This window comes from Onychomys torridus, chromosome 4, assembly GCF_903995425.1.
Source record: "Onychomys torridus chromosome 4, mOncTor1.1, whole genome shotgun sequence".
Classification (NCBI taxonomy): Eukaryota; Metazoa; Chordata; class Mammalia; order Rodentia; family Cricetidae; genus Onychomys; species Onychomys torridus.
In genome coordinates this window covers 103,375,861-103,393,843 of record NC_050446.1, presented here as the reverse complement: position 1 = coordinate 103,393,843, position 17,983 = coordinate 103,375,861, and the positions used below count along the sequence as shown (strand labels likewise).

The 17,983-nt window shown below is 44.1% G+C and overlaps 1 protein-coding gene across 1 annotated transcript in view; it reads left to right on the top strand.

Moving 5' to 3' along the window:
* The window catches only part of LOC118581386, a 30,758-nt gene extending 19,415 nt beyond the window's left edge, over window positions 1-11,343 (top strand). The window contains exons 4-7 of the mRNA XM_036183436.1: window positions 2,074-2,235; window positions 4,284-4,456; window positions 7,956-8,073; window positions 11,155-11,343. Coding sequence (XP_036039329.1) covers window positions 2,074-2,235; window positions 4,284-4,456; window positions 7,956-8,073; window positions 11,155-11,343 — 642 coding nt within the window. The remainder of the gene's footprint in view (window positions 1-2,073; window positions 2,236-4,283; window positions 4,457-7,955; window positions 8,074-11,154) is intronic.
* The last annotated feature ends 6,640 nt before the right edge of the window (window positions 11,344-17,983 follow it).

The window sequence follows — 17,983 nt, the reverse complement described above, 5'->3', positions numbered from 1 at the left end:
TCTTTTATTTATTCTTTGACAATTTTATACATGTAAATAATGGATCATATCCATTCCCAAATGATCATATCCATTCCCAAACATCACCTCCTACTTAGCCCCTAGGTCCCTGGTCCCTATCCCACTTCATGCCTCCTCCCTACTCCCTTTTGGAGACAAGGTCTCACTGTGTAATCCTGCCTAGACTGGGACTCTCTGTAGCCCAGGTTGGCTTTGAACTCAGCTTGTCTCAGCTCCCAAGTGCTGGGATTAAAGGTGTACACCACCATGTCCAGATTCCCGTTTTTTATTTTATGTGTATGAGGGTTTTATCTATCTATATTTCTGTGCATCACATACATGCAGCACCCTAGGGCCAGAAAAGGGCATTAGATCCCCTGGAACTGAAATTACAGATGGTTGTAAACTACCAAATGGGTGTTAGGGTTTGAACCTGGGTCCTCTGGAGGAATAGCCAGTGAGTTTAACTGCTGAGCCATCTCTCCAAACCCCTCTAACAAAAAACAAAAACCAGGAGGGTGGAGAGATGGTTCAGCAGTTAAGAGCACTAGTTGCTCTTCCAGAGGACCTGAGTTCAATTTTCAGCTCCTACATGGCAGCTCCCAACTGTCTGTAACTCCAGTTCCAGGGCATCTGACACACGCAGAATATATACAGGCAAAACACCAGTGCACATTAAATAAATAAGAACCCAAACCAAACAAACAGACGAAACTGAGTCCAATCATGCTGCCTACTGAAATGTTAACAGTTTGTGTTGGCTTGATTTTGTCCTGGTCACCATAGCTTCAGGGAGTCCGTGAGTGCAATGCCCTGTCCAGAAGACAGCATTTTCTAGATCCCCAGCTCTCTATTCTTTCTGCCACCTCTTCCTAAATATTCCCTAGGCCTCGCCGGGGCGTGTTAGTACCGATATCTCCCTTAGGGCTGAACACTCACTTGTCACTTATTCTCAGTACCTTGACCAGATGGGAGTCTTTGCAGTAACTGAGGGGGCAGCTTCCCTGGCCAAGGTTGAGGGAGGGGAGCACAAATTCATTTCTCCCTAGGCTGTCAGCAACCTAACACTTTATCTAAGAACCCTTCAAGAGGCTACATGTCCTTTCTTCTCCCTTGTAAAGCCTGAACACTCACAGAAAGGAAATACACTATTTTGCCTAGACTGAGATTCGAGGATGCCGTGTTTCAGTCTCTGCAAATTTCGGATAAATGGAGCACAAACTCAAAGGGAATCATCATGTCTCTCCTTGCTGTTTCCCTACATTTGGAAGATTGCTGAGGGCTTTGAGGACTCAAGAAATCCACCTGATACCTCTGTGCCTTCTTTTAAAATGATTTAAAGGCAATTAAGGGGATGAGGGGAGGGCTCAGTGGATAGAGCACTTACTGTATGTGGTAGTGTGAAAGAAAATGGCCCCCAAAGGGAGTGGTACTATTATGAGGTGTGGCTTTGTTAGGTATGGTCTTGTTGGGGGAAGTGTGTCACTGTAGAGGTGAGTTTTGAGGTCTCATATATGCTCAAGCCACACCCAGTGTCTCAGACCACTTCCTGTTGCCTGCACAAGATGTAGAACTCTCAGCTACCTCTCCAGCACCATATCTGCCAGCACACCACCACACTTTCAGCTGCCTTGCTCCCCACCATCATGATAATGGACTAGACCTCTGAAACCGTAAGCCACCCCATTAAATGTTTTCCTTTCTAAGAGTTGCCATGGTCTTCACAGAAATCGAAACTCTAAGACACTGTAGAAGAATGAAGATTTAAACTCTATTTCCAGATTAAAAACCTGGGTGTGCAGATGTGTTACACACTTGTAATCCCAGCCCAGGGGAGGCAGAAATGGGCAAATCTTTGGTCAGCTAGCATAGCCTGACCAGGAGGCTCTAGCCCAATGGTAGATTCCATCTCAAAAACCAAAGCGGACAGCTCCCAAAGAACACTTGCCTCCATATGTGTATGAACACACACACACACACACACACACACACACTTAACATCCTCACTGCAGTTTAGAGGCCCAAATGTCAGGAATTCTTGTTCTAAACTTGTAACCAGCTGTTTCCTTTCAGCACCAGAGTGGCAGCCCCTCTCTGCCTTCTGCTCAGATGGACCAGACTGTTCCAGACCATGGCAGTGCACACAGTGAGAGCAGAATCACCCAGATCACACAAGAGATGGCCAAGGAGATGCTCCTGATGGCTCAGAGCTTGAAGAAGAGAGGGCCAGGCCTGGTACTTGGTCTTCAGAGGGTCATGGTGGTGGGCGATCGGGCTTCATGTGGGAAAGTAGTGCCTTGGCCTCCCTGGACAGTGTCAGAAGGAAAGGTCACACCGAAGGTCCAGCCAGTACCCCATCTCTGTAAAACTCACTTCCCTTCCCTCCTCTTGCTGGCATGGCTACTGTGGTTTTAACAATTGTATCTGGGAAGATAATTTTGCCGAATCTGCACTATAGTAAAGTCAGCAAAAATCAAGGAGTCATTCATTCTCCAGAGCAATGAGTCAAGAGTGTTATTTATACCTTTTGAATTGTACTTTAAATTTCAGTATTCCTCTATGTGTGTGCATAAACCATGGAGGGGTGTGCGGTGGCATGCATATGGTGGTCAGAGGACATCTTTGTGGCATGTGTTCTTTCTATTTTTGTGGGTTTCAAGCTCAGATTGCAAAACTTGGGTAGCAAGTACCTTTTCCCTGGAGCCACCTCAGCAGCCCATTATTTATGTCTTTTAGAGCTGATTTTTGGGACACTGTCTCCATCCCCATCAGACCTTTAACTCAGGATCCTTCTACCTCAGTCTCAAGTGCTGGGCTAACAGGTCCCTGTGTTAGCACACCTTACTGCTTTTTAAATCCCCCAAACAGAGTTAATAGAAAGAGCTGAAACCTCTCGAAAGCTAGCCCATTGTGGCTGGCACAGTCTGGAGGAACAGAGCCTCTTTCCCACTAGTTTCTAGAGGCTGGCTTCCACAGTGAGCCTATTCCCACTCTCTCTATCCCTCTTCTTGGTTAAACTAAGGCAGATGTTGTTTGCTATCAACACACCAATATGGAAAATAAAGAAATCCACTTACTTTGTGTATGGACCAAAAGGAAGACACAAAGTGGCAGGTAAAAAAACTTCTAGTGTGGGCCTTCTGGGTACAGAGGGCTCCAAAATCCAAGACTGAGCCACAAAGGACCTGATTTTCCTATCAGGGACAGGACAAAGGGTTCAGAACAGGGAAGAGTAGCCTCTGGCAATATAACTACAAGGTCAAACCCAGAGCCTCCTTCACACCCAGACTCAAACTTTTCATTGTTGGGTTGTTCTTCCCAGCTCCCCCAGCCTGTCAATATCTGGCTGAACCAGTGACCCCCAAGGTCACCAAAACAGGTCTGGCTTCTCAGAGTATATTTCCAAATTGAAGTAAATAGGACTCAGGTGTCTGCAGTGGTGTGTGACTATGGACCTAGGGATTTGTAGCCTCTTGTGTTTCTGGAAAGATGTACATTTTTTTTTTTTTCCGAGACAGGGTTTTAGTGTCTGTCCTGGATCTTGCTCTGTAGACCAGGCTGGTCTCGAACTCACAGAGATCCACCTGGCTCTGCTTCCTGAGTGCTGGGATTGAAGGTGTGTACAACCACTGCTAAGATGTACATTTGAAAGGAAAATCCAAGGACCATTTTAAGAGTGGAGCTTGTTTCTGGTAGGAAGTGGCTGTGCAGGATTCACCTCTGTGTTCCCCAATCTCATATCCTGACTGTAATGCCAATCATTAAAAAAAAAAAAAAAAAGAACTGAAGTATTCTGCTCTTGAATGAAACAGAAAAAAAAAAATCTAGTTAAGACTGGGGTTATTTGGTACAGCTTATTTGGTAGAGCGCTAACGTAGTATGCACAAGGCCCTGGATTTGACCCCAAGCACCATTTAAGCCAGGCACAGTGGTACATGCTTGTAACCCCAGCACTCTCAAGCTGGAGAGAGGCCAGTCAGGAGTCCAAAGCTATCCTCAGCTATATAGTGAGTTTGAGATCAGCCTGGGATACGTGACCCTAGGAAGCTGTGTTTTCTTGCCTTCTGAGGCCCCCATACAAGAAAGGAGATTGTTCCTTGTTCAGTCAGGGTCTTTCTAACCCAAGAGAAAGCCCTTAGAGTTGGCTCAGGAGATGGTGGTTTAATCTAAAATATACTCCTTTCCAGGGGCAGAAGTAAGTTGAGCCAAGCATTGTAATTTATCTCAGGGACACCTATGAAGACAGTGTTTGCCTACTTCTAACATTTTCATCTCTGATATAGACCAAAGATCAGCTCATTGCCTCAGCCAAAAAAATCTCAGCTTCCGGAAAAAACGTCACCAGACTCATTGGCATCATTGCTAAGAACTGCATAGATCAGAGATGTTCCCACGAGCTTCTGTGTATGGTGGAGCAGATTCAAACCATGTGCAGCCAGCTCAGCATCATCTCCAGGTAGGAAGCAGCTTGGGGGAGAATGGCTGAGCTTTTATGAGACCCGGTAGGGATGGAGGGCAAGTTATTTGTATATGTTTAATGATTTACCCTCCTAGAGTTTACACTGGTCCCTTCCCCATTCAGAACACAGGCCCTTACTCTATGGTATTACTTATATGGTATTGTTGTACTTACAATACTTCAGGGGTAGTTAGCCTTTGAAACAAGCGACTGACACCCTTCCTTTGTAACCATTTGTAATTTTGACAGTTAGCCCTCTGTTTTTACTTTAATCATATCTAATGAAAAAGCCAACTATCTTTTCAAACATGGTGCATCGTGATGTGTTGGATGGTGAAAGACTGTGCATATGATGATGGTTCCCAAGATTAATCATGTAACGGCAGCACGGCCATCTTAGTTTGTGAAAGTACACTCTCTGACGCTCACACAATGTCATAGTTCCCAGATGGATGCCTGTCACTGACTCCCGACTGTACATCAATAGCAAGTGACTGGGCTGGGCATGGGGGCACATGCCTGTAATCTACTTGGAAGGTACAGGAGGACCAGGAGTTCAAGGTCTGCCTTGGCTCCATAGTGAGTTCAAGCCTAGTTCAGTCTACTCAAGACCCTGTCTCAGCAAACAAACAAAGATAGTGAGTGAAAACAGAACAATTATCAGCAGGGAACATGTGGTAAGGTTAACTCATTTATAAACTAGGAGTGGCAGTGTACACCTATAATCCTAGCATTCAGGAGGCAAAGGCAGGAACTCAGGGCCTTCCATGGCTACATAGTGAGTTTGGGGTCAGCTTGGGCCACATGAGACTCTGTCACACACCACCACCCCCAAAAAGATCAAGTCATTTCATATGCCTCCGTTCTGGAGCTGAATCAGTTGGATTCATCGCCTTCCTATAACAGCTTTCCTGTTGATATAGATTACACAACATCGTGATAGAACTATAAAAGTTTTATTTTGACTCAAGTCTGTTGGAACCTGCAGCCAGACACTAAGAAACTCCCAGTAGTAACAGTCTTCTATATGGAAAGGCTTGGCTGTTAAGACTACCAGCAATTGTGAGTGAAAGGTCTCAGATATGGTAGAGGACACCCAGACAGACATGGACAGACAGACAGACGGACAACAGCATGGTGGGGACTCTGAGGAGTGTTCAGGTTCTGCCATCAGAGACAGACAGCATGGCAAGGTTTCTGAAGAGAGGAATCAGAAGTTCACATGGCAGGAAGCGGGAAACTCTTCTTACACCTTTCTGAAGGGAGGGAGGTTTCACAGCCTAAGTCTGCAGCCAGGCTGATTCTCAAGCAGGGGCAGGGAAGGGAGTTCAGAGCAGGATGTGTTGTAGCGTGACTCTTAAAAGGTCTTATTAATAAAAACAAATCTGGAACCAGGTATTGGGGTGAATGCTAGAAGATCAGAGAAGCAGAATAAGCCACAGCCACCTCACCTCGCCAATTCCTCAGCTGACCTCATTTCCTCAGATTGGAAGCCTCTGTGTCCTCATCTGAATGGATCTCAGCTGACCTGCTGCTAAAAGCCTAAAAGCTTAACCAGCTCTAGTTCCTAGTCCTCATGCCTTTTATACCTGCTCTGCCATCACTTCCTGGGATTAAAGGCATGAGTCACCATGCCTGGCTGTTTCCAGTATGGCTTTAAACTCACAGAGATCCAGATAGATCTCTGCCTCTGGAATGCTGGGATTAAAGGCGTGTGCTACCACTGCCTAACCTCTATGTTTAATATTATGGCTGTTCTGTTCTCTGACCCCCAGATAAGTTCATTGGGGTGCATAATATATCAACCATAATGTGTGGTGCCAATACCCACTTTGATGTAAACTCATCTCTTTAGTGAGTGATCCAGATCCTAGCACCAGGAAGAGTATTAGCAAGGGACTCATGCAGCAGCTAGACTCTTACATTACATTCTCATGGAGAGAAATAAAAATAACATTGCTAAACTGGGGTGTTTTCACATTTATTTATTTATTTATTGTATACACACACATGTCCATGCCAGAGAACACATTGTGGAAGTCAGAGAACAAATTGTAGGATGGCTCAGTGCTGAAGAGAACTGGCTGTTCTTCCAGAGAACCGAGGTTTGATTCCCAGCATGCACATGGTAGTAGCCCACAACTGTAACTCCAGTTCTTGGTGATCGGCACCTTCTTCTGACCTTCATGGACACCAGGCACACACATGGTAGATGCAGGCAAAACACTCACACACATGAAAATAAATCTTTAAAAATTAATAATAAATGGGGCTGGAGAGATGGCTCAGAGGTTAAGAGCACCAACTGCTCTTCCAGAGGTCCTGAGTTCAATTCCCAGCAACCACATGGTAGCTCACAACCATCTGTAATGAGATCTGGTGCCCTCTTCTGCTTGCAGGCATACATGCTGTATACATAATCAATAAATAAATCTTAAAATAATAATAATAATAATAATAATAATAATAATAATAGTAATAAAAACTTGGCAACTGTTCTCCAGGAAATACCATTTCACATATATGATCATCTCAAGCTTAGCTGCCAATATTTTTACTATTTAATATACAGACATAAAATGACTACCACAAACAAACAAGTATTATAATCGAAAACAAGACCCCCTAGACACAAGAGGTATGGTGCCAAGCAGGGATGGCTACATGAAAAAAACTTCCCTGTGTCAGCTGGCAGAAGGAGCTAGGAGAAACAGGCAAAAGCTGTGGTTCTCCAAGGGACGAAGAGGCCAGGACAAATGCAGAGGCCGAGCATGTGCAGGATTGATTATTTTGAATTTGGAAGGTGTGTCTGCAGATAAGTCATTTGCTCTTTCTAGGAACTGGTGAGCCCTAGAAGAGGCAGTCCCTCCAACCTTAGCCATGTCCTGTGCACAGGATTTGTTCTCTTTCATGTTTTGATGGCAGTTGACATCTTTACTGTGGCCTCTCTTCAGCTGTTTCCATTAACAATATATTCTTTTTTGTTTTCATTGTAGATGCTAGAAGACTCACATTTTTCTCAGCATTAAAATAACATTTCATTGAAAAATGCTAAATTAAGCCCTTATAATAGTCTTCCCCCTTGGGGCTGTGGAAACAACTCGGTTGGTAAAGTGCTTGCCCGACACATGTATGAGACGGACCTGAGTTTGATTCCCATCTAAGTGCTGGGTGCAGTGGCACATAGGTCTGATCCCAGGACTGAGGAATTGAATACGGGCTTCTCCAAGGCTTGCTGCTATAGTCAAACCCATAAGCTCCAGGCTCAGTGAGAGGCACTGTCTCAAAGGGTGGTGAGGGTGAAAATTGAGGAAAATATTTTACCTTGTTTTCACACACACACACACACACACACACACACACACACATCCTCCTCTGAATATTCCTACCAAAGTATCTCAGCTTCCTATATGGGGCTTACTTGTAAATGCTGGTACTTATTGGTGATTGCCTCCTAACCTGGAATAAAGACTCCTTTCTTTCCCAACATCCCCAGTGTAAAGGCCTCCCTAGCAAGAAGCAAGTCCTCTGAAGAGCTCCTTGTGGAAAATGCACAGCGGCTCCTCCAGGCTGTCTCCAAGACAGTGAGGGCCGCAGAAGCCGCCTGTCTTCGGGTAAGTGCCGCAGGGATCTGGTAAATGGCAGGCAGTCACAAGGATATCTTCTCTTAGCTACTCAACTCTGTTCCTTCCATAAACCAGTGACCTCACTTCCTGTGCGTTTTTTATTTGCATGATTTCCATTAGCCTGGCTCTAATTTTATTGATTCTTTAGCAGTATCCAATCTTCAGATGAGACAACCATAGTGTTCTGCACACCATTTGCTGTGTTTTCTTCTGTTTCCAGAATTTCCCTTTGTTTGTTTAGTTAGCTGAATAAAGTTTTGGGTTTTTGAGACAGGGTTTCTCTGTGTAGTTTTGGCTCCTGTCTTGGATCTCACTCTGTAGCCCAGGCTGGCCTCGAACTCACAGAGATCCCCCTGGCTCTGCCTCCTGAGTGCTGGGATTAAAAGTGTGTGCCACCACTGCCCAGCAAAGTTTTGGTTTTTGAGATAAGAGCATAGGTAGCCCGTGTTGGCTTCAAACCCAGCATGTAGCTCAGTCTAACCTTTAACTCAGAATTTTTTTGACTCAGCCTCCGGAATGCTGAGGTTATAAATGTACACCACCACACCTAGATCGATTTCTTCTCTTTTGTAGGTTTTATTATTTACCTGTGCATCTTTGCCCACATTTCAATTACAGTTGTGAAGATATTAATTGTAGGCATATTTACTTTCTTCACTGATAACATGGCTCAGATCTGACTCTAGCTGATTTGGGAGATTTGGTTTTTGCCTTGTTTATTGACGATGGGTTGGGAGTGTTTTCTTTGTATATCTCATGACTTTCCATTGGAAACTTGACATTACATGTAGATTTGTCTTCTGGGCACCTGTGTGGGGGTGAGACAGTATTGCCAGGCATTGACCTGAGTTGGGGTTTTATTGCCTCCGTCACTGTGAGGTCATCAGACTTGTTGGCCTTAACTTGTGTTTAGTTTACTGTCCTTTTCTCAATGGATGGAGGCTCTTATTCAATAACAAGGACAGATATCAGCAGTGATCATGCCTATGTGACAGGGGTTGCTCCTTCCCCAAAGCCTGCATCTCAGAGAGGTGCTCTCAGTCCCTGTTCTGACCTGAGCCTTTCTCACGAGCATCAGGGGAGGTCTTAGAAAACTCTAAGGACACATGGACCTTTCTTGTAGATGGGCACTGTGTTCACACTATTTAATTTGGACATTAGCTATTTGTTAATTTTATTTTTCAGTCCTGGAGGTCAGTCCAGTGCCCTGAAGATACTAGGCAGATACTCTATTACTGAGCTACATCCATAGCCCTGTTAAACACCGCCCGGCCCCACCCCCCTGAACCTTATATTTGATTACATGGCTGCCCTGGCTCCCCCCCAGGCTGTCTTGTGCAAACCAGTCCCATTCCCATCTCTCCTCAGAGATGTCTACTTTCCAATACATCTGAGGCTGGAGAACTTCAAACTTAGCTTCGAATAGATTTGAGAACAGCACAGTTTTGTGCATTGACTGACTTTGTCTCCTTGGGGTGAAAGCAACGCTTTTCTGGTTTCCCATATCTTAAACAACAGCTGGCTGCTGTTAGAATGCCTAAAGGCACAACTCCCTGGGTGTGGTGCTAGGACTCTGGAGCTGGATGCAGGAGGATTGGAAGTTCAAGATTATCTTTAGGTACACAGCAAACTGGAGGCCAGCCTGGGCTACTTGAGACCTCATCTCAAAGCAAAACAAAACCCAAAGCAAAACCAGATTAAATAAATACGTAATAGTTTGCTTAGGGTCTTTCTGTGGGAGGTCTACCTCGGTCTGCATCGCTTCTTCCCAGGCCTGGCTGCTTCTCCTTCAGACCTGAACTTAACTCCCCTGAAGGGACGAGGCACGGCTACTGTATGGATGCCTCTTGACTCCTGATGGAGTTATGCCCCTATAAACCCACCATCAATTGAAAATGTGGTTAAGTAGGGTCATAAATGCATTTCAGGTCAGATGTAACTCAAACCTGTAATCCCAACAGTCAGGAGGCAGAGACAGGAGGACTGGAAGTTAGAGGCCAGCCTGGGCTACACAGTGATGAGACCTTGTCTCAAAAGGGGAAAAGGGGGGGGGGGCTAAACAAACCAAGAATTGAAGACACATTAATAGTTTAACCTAATTTTAAAAATGACTTATTTTTTATGTGTACAAATGCTTTGCCTGCATGTTTGTCTGTACACATGTGTGCAGTGCCCTCAGAGGGCAGAAGGAGGTGTGAGATCCTGCTGGAACTGGTGCTACAGATGACTGGAGCCAGCATGTGGATGCTGGGAATCTAACCCAGGTACTCTAGAAGACCAGCCAGTGCTCTTAACTGCTGGGCCATGTCTCCAAGCCCTCACACCTAATAGCAATAGCTTAAGACATAATCCTATTTCAAAGCTGAAAGACTGTAAATTGGTCATCATAAGTCAGGGACTATCTGTAATGTAGGGTCATCATAAGTCAGGGACTATCTGTAATGTAGGGTCATCATAAGTCAGGGACTATCTGTAATGTAGGGTCATCATAAGTCAGGGACTATCTGTAATGTAGGGTCATCATAAGTCAGGGACTATCTGTAATGTAGACCAAATCAGATCCAGTTGCACTTGTTCTAGTTGTGTATGACAGATGCAAACAGAGGAAGACTTTTCATGTTGTGTGGGTATTTTGGCCTGCATATATGTCTGTGTACACATGTGTGCCTGGTGCCCGAGGAAGCCGGAAGAGAACACTGGATCCCCTGGAACAGGAGTTGGAAGTGGCTGTGAGCTGCCATATGGGTGCTGGGAATTGGATCTGAGTCCTCAGGAAGAGCAGCCCATGTTCTCAACTGCTGAGAGAATTGAAACTTGGCCACATTCTCAGATCATTTCACAGGGATGAATACACACTTTGGTTTACTTTTCATCTCCTTTCAGGGTGGGTGGTCTCTACCCCGCTTCACACATGATACCTTGACGCTGAATAATGAGAACCGTGACACCAGCAAGGCATCCCTAACCCTCTAGAAGGAACCTCACCAGAACAAGCTCCAAACTGATGACCCTGAAAACATGTAGCCAGTGTTCCCAGTACTGAGCTTGATTGTCGTTTTCCTCCTGCAGGGTTTGAGATGGCCTTCTTCAGATCCAGAGGAGCTGGAGGTTGCTGCCTTTTGCTCACAGTGGAAGAGGAAACTCCTACACCACCGCCTTCAAGAAGCCTCAAGCAAAGACTGTGATGAGCTGGGCTTACGAAAAACAAGCACGAGGACCCTCCCCACGCTGGCAGCCCTGGTTCAAGAAGCCTTATAAAAGCTGAGGCATATTCTCCAACGCAGCCTGTGTTGAGCAGTCCTTTGGCAACTTAGCATGCCTCTTGGGTTGAATCCCAGACATAGGTATGTGTGGCCAGGGCTTGTGCTTTACAGAGCTTCCCTGACAGCATTCCTGGTTAAGAACACGGGGCATTGATGGAAATTTAACAGGGGATGTTCTAGTTTCTACGTGATACAAACATAGGGATTTTAAAAAGAGCAGCACAAACAGAAAATGAATGGCATGTACTTTGAAGAGAGTTAGGTCCTTTCCTGTCTGTCTGTCTGTCTCATCCATTCTTTCACTCTGTTCTGTTCACTCTGTTTTTAAAATCACTTTATTAATTCACATATCATAGCATTTATACATCTAAAGTTAATCTTTAATGGTTTTTAATGCTCATAGATTTGTGCAAGCATCAACATAATTAGTTTAGAATATTTTAGTATTCCCTGGGAGAATCCCTTTAGTGGTCTTCTCCTTTTGTCCTAGCCTAGTAGCTATTTTGAGAAATCCACAAAGTCTTCTTAAAGGGCAAAGGGACTTATTAAGAAAGGAAGACTCATAAAACAGAACAGAGGAATTGTCGCAGGGTCCTGGAAAAGATGAGGCACGGTCCACGCTGTTCTTCTGCACCTGAGACTGTCCCAGCATCCAAGTCCCATGAGGGAGCTAAGAGAGTGTACCTCTCAGGTCTTAAGGGTAGCCAAGAGGCCACACCCTGGGGGCATGTACTTCATGGTCATAGGCAGGTAGAGCAGTTACCTGCTTTGTCTCTAGGGCAGGGTCATAGAACAGATATAGGCTAATCCACCGAGTCTATTTAATGAGCAAAGGAATTTATTTGGGGGTTAACTCACAACCACAGGAGATTTATCGTAGGGTCCGGGAAAACTGAACTGTGCCCCACGCTGATCTGCCTGGTCCAAGATCTCAGCATCCAAAATGAGGTAGTCAAGAGAGAATGCGTTAGTGCATCCCAGGTCTTAAGAGTCCCCCAGCAGCCCCAAGGGCATGTACCTCAAGGTCATAGGCAGGTGTAACATTTACCTGCTACCTCACTAGGAGCAGTGCTTATGGGCATGGCTCAAACAATCATCCAGTACAATCCACTACAAGTAGCTGTTAATTACTTTCTGTATTTTGTGGTGGGTATTGTGTTCCCTGAAATATTGTGTGTTCCCTGAAATAAACATATCTGGGGTCAGAGAACAGACAGCCACTAGAACAAAGCCAAAAATGGTGGCTAGAAAATGGGTCAGAGCAAGCCATAACAGAAGTTGGGTGGTGGTAGCACACACCTTTAATCCCAGCACTTGGGAGGCAGAGCCAGGTGGATCTCTGTGTGCTCAAGGCCACTTTAGAAACAGCTAAGCATGGTGACTCCGAGCCTTTAGTCCCAGCAACCCAACCTTTAATCCCAGGGAGTGGGGGCAGAAAGAGAAAGGTATATAAGGCGTGAGGACCAGGAACTAAGTGAGTAAAGCATGTAGTTAGTTAAGCATTTGGTTGATTAAGCGTTCAGGCTTTGGAGCAACACAGTTCAGCTGAGATTCATGTGGAGGAGGACTCAGAAGCTTCCAGCCTGAGGAAACAGGATCACCTGAGGAACTAGCAAGGTGAGATAGCCGTGGCTTGTTCTGCTTCTCTGATCTTCCAGCATTCACCCCAATAACTGGCCTCGGGTTTGAGTTTCATTAATAAGAACTTTTAAGATTCCTGCTATAGTATTTTTTTATAGGTTTTCCTAAACTGGACACTTCCTGTAAATAGACTAATATAAGTGGTTCTTTGTGACTGGCTTACATTGATTTCATTGAAAGTCCATTTGTATTGGTACTTCATTTCTTCCTGCCAAATATTTCCCTTGTGTAGACATAGCACACCTTACTTAACTGTTCACCAATGACTGGATGTTGGGGCTCTTTCCAGTTTTAACTATTCTGAAGAAAACTGGTATTGAGCTTATTGGAATGATGTTGTGAATAATACTTTTGTATTATATATATTTGTCACACCTTTCAGTTTCTGTACAGTTTATTTGTGCACTGATTCCCTCCCCCCATTATTATGGCTAGTGATTCATTGGTTTTATTAAACTTCTCAAAAACCATATTTTAGCTTTGTAGATTTTCTTGTATTGTTTTTATTTCCTGCTTCACTCATAGCTGTTTAAGGCAGAGGATAAACCTTGTTACGTCATTACAATCAGACAGAATTGGGTGGCTTGATGTGTAGGTAAAGAGAGTGCAGAACTGAGGCTAAACACAACGGGAGGAAAGTTATCGACTATCACACCCGCCTGCAGATCCTGTGTGCTCCAATACTGATCACCTGGCATGGTTTACCCACTGCTGCAGTAGTGACATGAATGTTCTGGGGGTGACCAATCTTTCCTGACTGGATTTGAGGACTGTTCCACAGGATGGAGAATGTGCCTCCATTGCAGACCTGGGCAAAACTTTTGTCTATGTGGGACACAGGCCCTATAAGGAATGTGCTACTGATGTTTTGCCAACTTGTAGCTAAATTGCCTTATAAATACTTTTGTTTACACCCATAGACTAGTGCAGTTCTTAGCCTTTGTCAGAGAAGCCTATTTTGGCAGTGGGCAATGGTCAAAGCGGGGACTCATAACTTGCTAACTCATAACTAACTCATAGTTAGGGACTCATAACTAGTGTTGGAAATAAGTGACTGTTGATTTCTTGGCCCTAAGGGGGACATCTGTGTCACCTTCTCTGAGGCTCAAGGACACGAAGCAAGATGGGGTAGAAGGACTATAGAAACCAAGCATGGGGAAGTACGGTAGGGTACTGAATGAGTGTTCTGAATATAACACGGCCATTACATCAATTCAGCAAGGCCAACTGACCAGTGAGCTCCGGGGATCCTCCTGCCTCCTTCTCCCTGGTGCTAGGATTATAGGGGTGTACCATCATGCCTCATTTTTCACATGAGTGCTGTGGATTTGAACTCAGGTTCCCACACCTGTACAGCAAGTATTGAGTCCCTCAATTGTTCTTGAGCAAATGACTTTGCATCTTGTAGATGTGGCATGTGATACTCAGTTAAAGTCTGAATGATACTGCTCATCCAGGAGAGGCACCAGGACTAGACTATGCTGGCTCTCAATGCAGCAGTCTCTGATGATTAGACTAATTGCCCAACAATTAAATCCAGTAATCTTGTAGGCTCCCATAAGGCAATGGGCACTTGACTACCGAACAGACTAGGACAGAAACCAGAAAGCATCCTATGATGTTCCCTGACCTTGAAGGTCAATGAGCATCTGCTGCAATGAGATCCCATTTTGACCCTAATGAGTTCCTTCAGCTCATTTTCCAGCAACCTGTCAGATTCACATATTCTAGGCAGAGTCAACCTACAGCCCCTGTGTTCCTCATATCCCAGAGTAGCTATGAATGTAGCCCAAACAAAACCATCAGCTTAACTACCACGTCGTTTCTGGTTATATAGTCCCCCAGTGCAAACTCTGTAGATGGTATGATGTCACAGTATCAAAAGAATGCATGTGCCTGAAAGCTAATGTAAGAGAGGCTTCCTAGAATGAAAACAGAGCTGGGAAACAGGGCCTTACACGCTGCTAGTCTATACAGTTAGATAAGGCATAATTTTTCTGAACAAAGGATTTGCTGAAGGACAGTGTTCCTTTTTAAGGAAGCCTTGGGATGATCTCCATTTACAAACTCTTGTGTGTGCACAAGGCTCCTCTGCCTTGAAATGCTGAAATAAGAGCAAAACACTTTTAATTTAAATTTAATAGAGATTACAGAAAAAAATACTAGAGAAACTTGCAACAGCACCACTGCTGAGAATTTCACTCAGAAAATTAATTAGTAAATTAAAAAAACCCAACATCATACACCTTTTTCCAGGTGATTTGTTAGCTCTTAATGTTACAGTTGACCAATTCAACAAAGTACACTCTTGGTTGTACTCTCCCGACAAATTAACTAGTTAGTTAATCCAGTACACTGGTGTATATAAACCTTCCAAGGTGAAATAGTGAGGAGAATTTCCCAAAAATTTGACATACAATTTGGGGAAATAAAATAACAACCCTGGAAATGTCAAACCAAATACTTGATCCTGAGTAGGTATGACCTGGATTTTAGCCCAGAGAGATGGTGCCGGTGGGTCTGAGGGCAAACAGACCACCAAGTCTGGATACCTTGCTCCCTACAGCAGTCCTGGGGCACAGGGGCCACCAGATGCCGTAGCTTATGCAAGCACTTCAGCCCTCTGTAATCCCGAACCTCAGATCTATGCTGAGCCCCTTTCTGAGTGAGGTGGCTGGGGCGTCATGTGTAGCATAAACAATGTCAAAATGTTTTAAATTTTGTAAGTCAATATACAAATGATAACTTCTTGACTGTCATTTTTATATGTGAGGAACTATACTGTTTCTTGAAAAAAAAATCTATTTTAACTTCCCTTCTAAGCACCTGGAGGTATGAGACAAGCCCTTACCTGAAATGAATGGGTGATCACAGTCTCCTCTGTGTTGACTTAAGAAGCATGTAAAATGTGAAAGTGCATCACTGACAATCCCAAGACATGATGACAATGGAGGTCCAGGGAAAAACTGTTACTGTTTAAAAATTCAGTCTCTATCTTTATTTCTTTATAATAAATTGTTATGGATCAAACCTCTTTGACAAGATACTGTTTTAGGGTTTTTATTGCATTGAAGAGACACCATGACCTCGGCAACTCTTTTTTTTTTTTTTTTTTTTTTTAAGATTTTATTTATTTATTATGTATATAGAAGAGGGCACCAGATCTCATTACAGATGGTTGTGAGCCACCATGTGGTTGCTGGGAATTGAACTCAGGACCTCTGGAAGAGCAGTCAGTGCTCTTAACCTCTGAGCCATCTCTCCAGCCCTCGGCAACTCTTATAAGGAAATTTTTAATTGAGAGGGCTTACAGTTTCAGAGGTTCAGTCAACTATCATCATGATGGAGTGCGGCAGCACACAGGCAGACATAGTGCTGGAGACAGCTAAGAGTCCTACATCATGCAGGCGACAGGAAACTGACTGACACACTGGGCGGTGTCCTAAGCATAGGAAACCTCAAAGCCCACCCCTACAGTGACACACTTCCTCCAACAAGGCCACACCCACTCCAACAAAGCCACACCTCCTAAGAGTGCCATTCCTTCTCAGATTATGGGGTTACATTCAAACTACCACACTAACAAAACGCAAATTGTACTACTCCTTCCAACCTTAATATCCTTATACCTAAATCCACAGTGAAGGGCTGGGAAGGGTAGTTCAATGGTAGTTTTTGCCTGGTATGCTGAGGTGCTAGGTTCCATCTCTACCACTGTAAGAAAACAAAAGTTGTTTGTATAAAATCAGAAGTATGAGGCCTGATTACTTGAAGAGCTGATATTTTCAATGCATTAGTAGTACATTTTCATTCCTTCTTACACATTTTACATTTAAAACATGAACTACTCATGATTAAACAGTGTGGTCACATGCCCACCTGAACCAGTACCTCTGTTGTTTCTAAAAACCAATGGCTTTTATACTGAATAGATGTCCACCCCACCCTCACATGCTATTCCAGCAGACATACAACATGGCCCAGCGGCAAAGCAACTGGTGGCTTCTGTCAGCATCCATCCTGTATGAATTGGGCGAGTCAGATCCTTATGACAAACTATAAGCCAAACACTTTTGTGGTTAAAGAAAAAGTTCTGGCCGGGCGGTGGTGGCGCATGCCTGTAATCCCAGCACTCGGGAGGCAGAGGCAGGTGGATCTCTGTGAGTTTGAGGCCAGCCTGGTCTACAAAGCGAGTTCCAGGACAGCCTCCAAAGCTACAGAGAAACCCTGTCTCGAAAAACAAAACAAAACAAAACAAAAAAAAAAAAAAAAAAAAAAAAAAAGAAGAAGAAGAAAAAGGGAAAAAGAAAAAGTTCTGTAATTCTTACATACTAACACTTAAAAACTTGCTAACCTGGTGGGTTAATACTCTCTGAAACAACTTCTTCTCTTATGATTTCCATGCACATGTAAAGCTTTATAAAATTGGTAACCACAGGTCACTCCTGGTTGTTCTGGATCAACCATGAATAACTTAATAACCCAACAGGAATGTAGGAATTGTATCTGTGATGTACAGAAAGCGAGTTTGTATTTACAAGTACACCACAAAAACAATTCCCTCCCTACCTCAAGCCTATGAACAGTTGAAATGATTTATACATCACAGATAAGAAACTAGATGTTGAGATAAGCTCAGAAGTCAATTTAGAACAAGAATATGAATTCCTTTGTCCTTAAACTTTAAGATCTTCGAAAGGTCTCTGTTCTTCCAGCTCTGTAACTGTTCAGTTTACACAAGACTTAACTACTTGACTCTTTCTCTCTCTCTCTCCCTCCCTCCCTCCCTCTCTCCCTCTCTCTCTCTCTCTCTCTCTCTCTCTCTCTCTCTCTCTCTCTCTCTCTCCCTCCCTCCCTCCCTTCCTCCCTCTCTCTCCTCCCCTCTCTCTCTTTTTTTGGTTTTTTGAGACAGTTTCTCTGTGTAGTATTGGAGGCTTTCCTGGAACTCACTGGCCTCGAACTCACAGAGATCCATCTGCCTCTGCCTCCTGAGT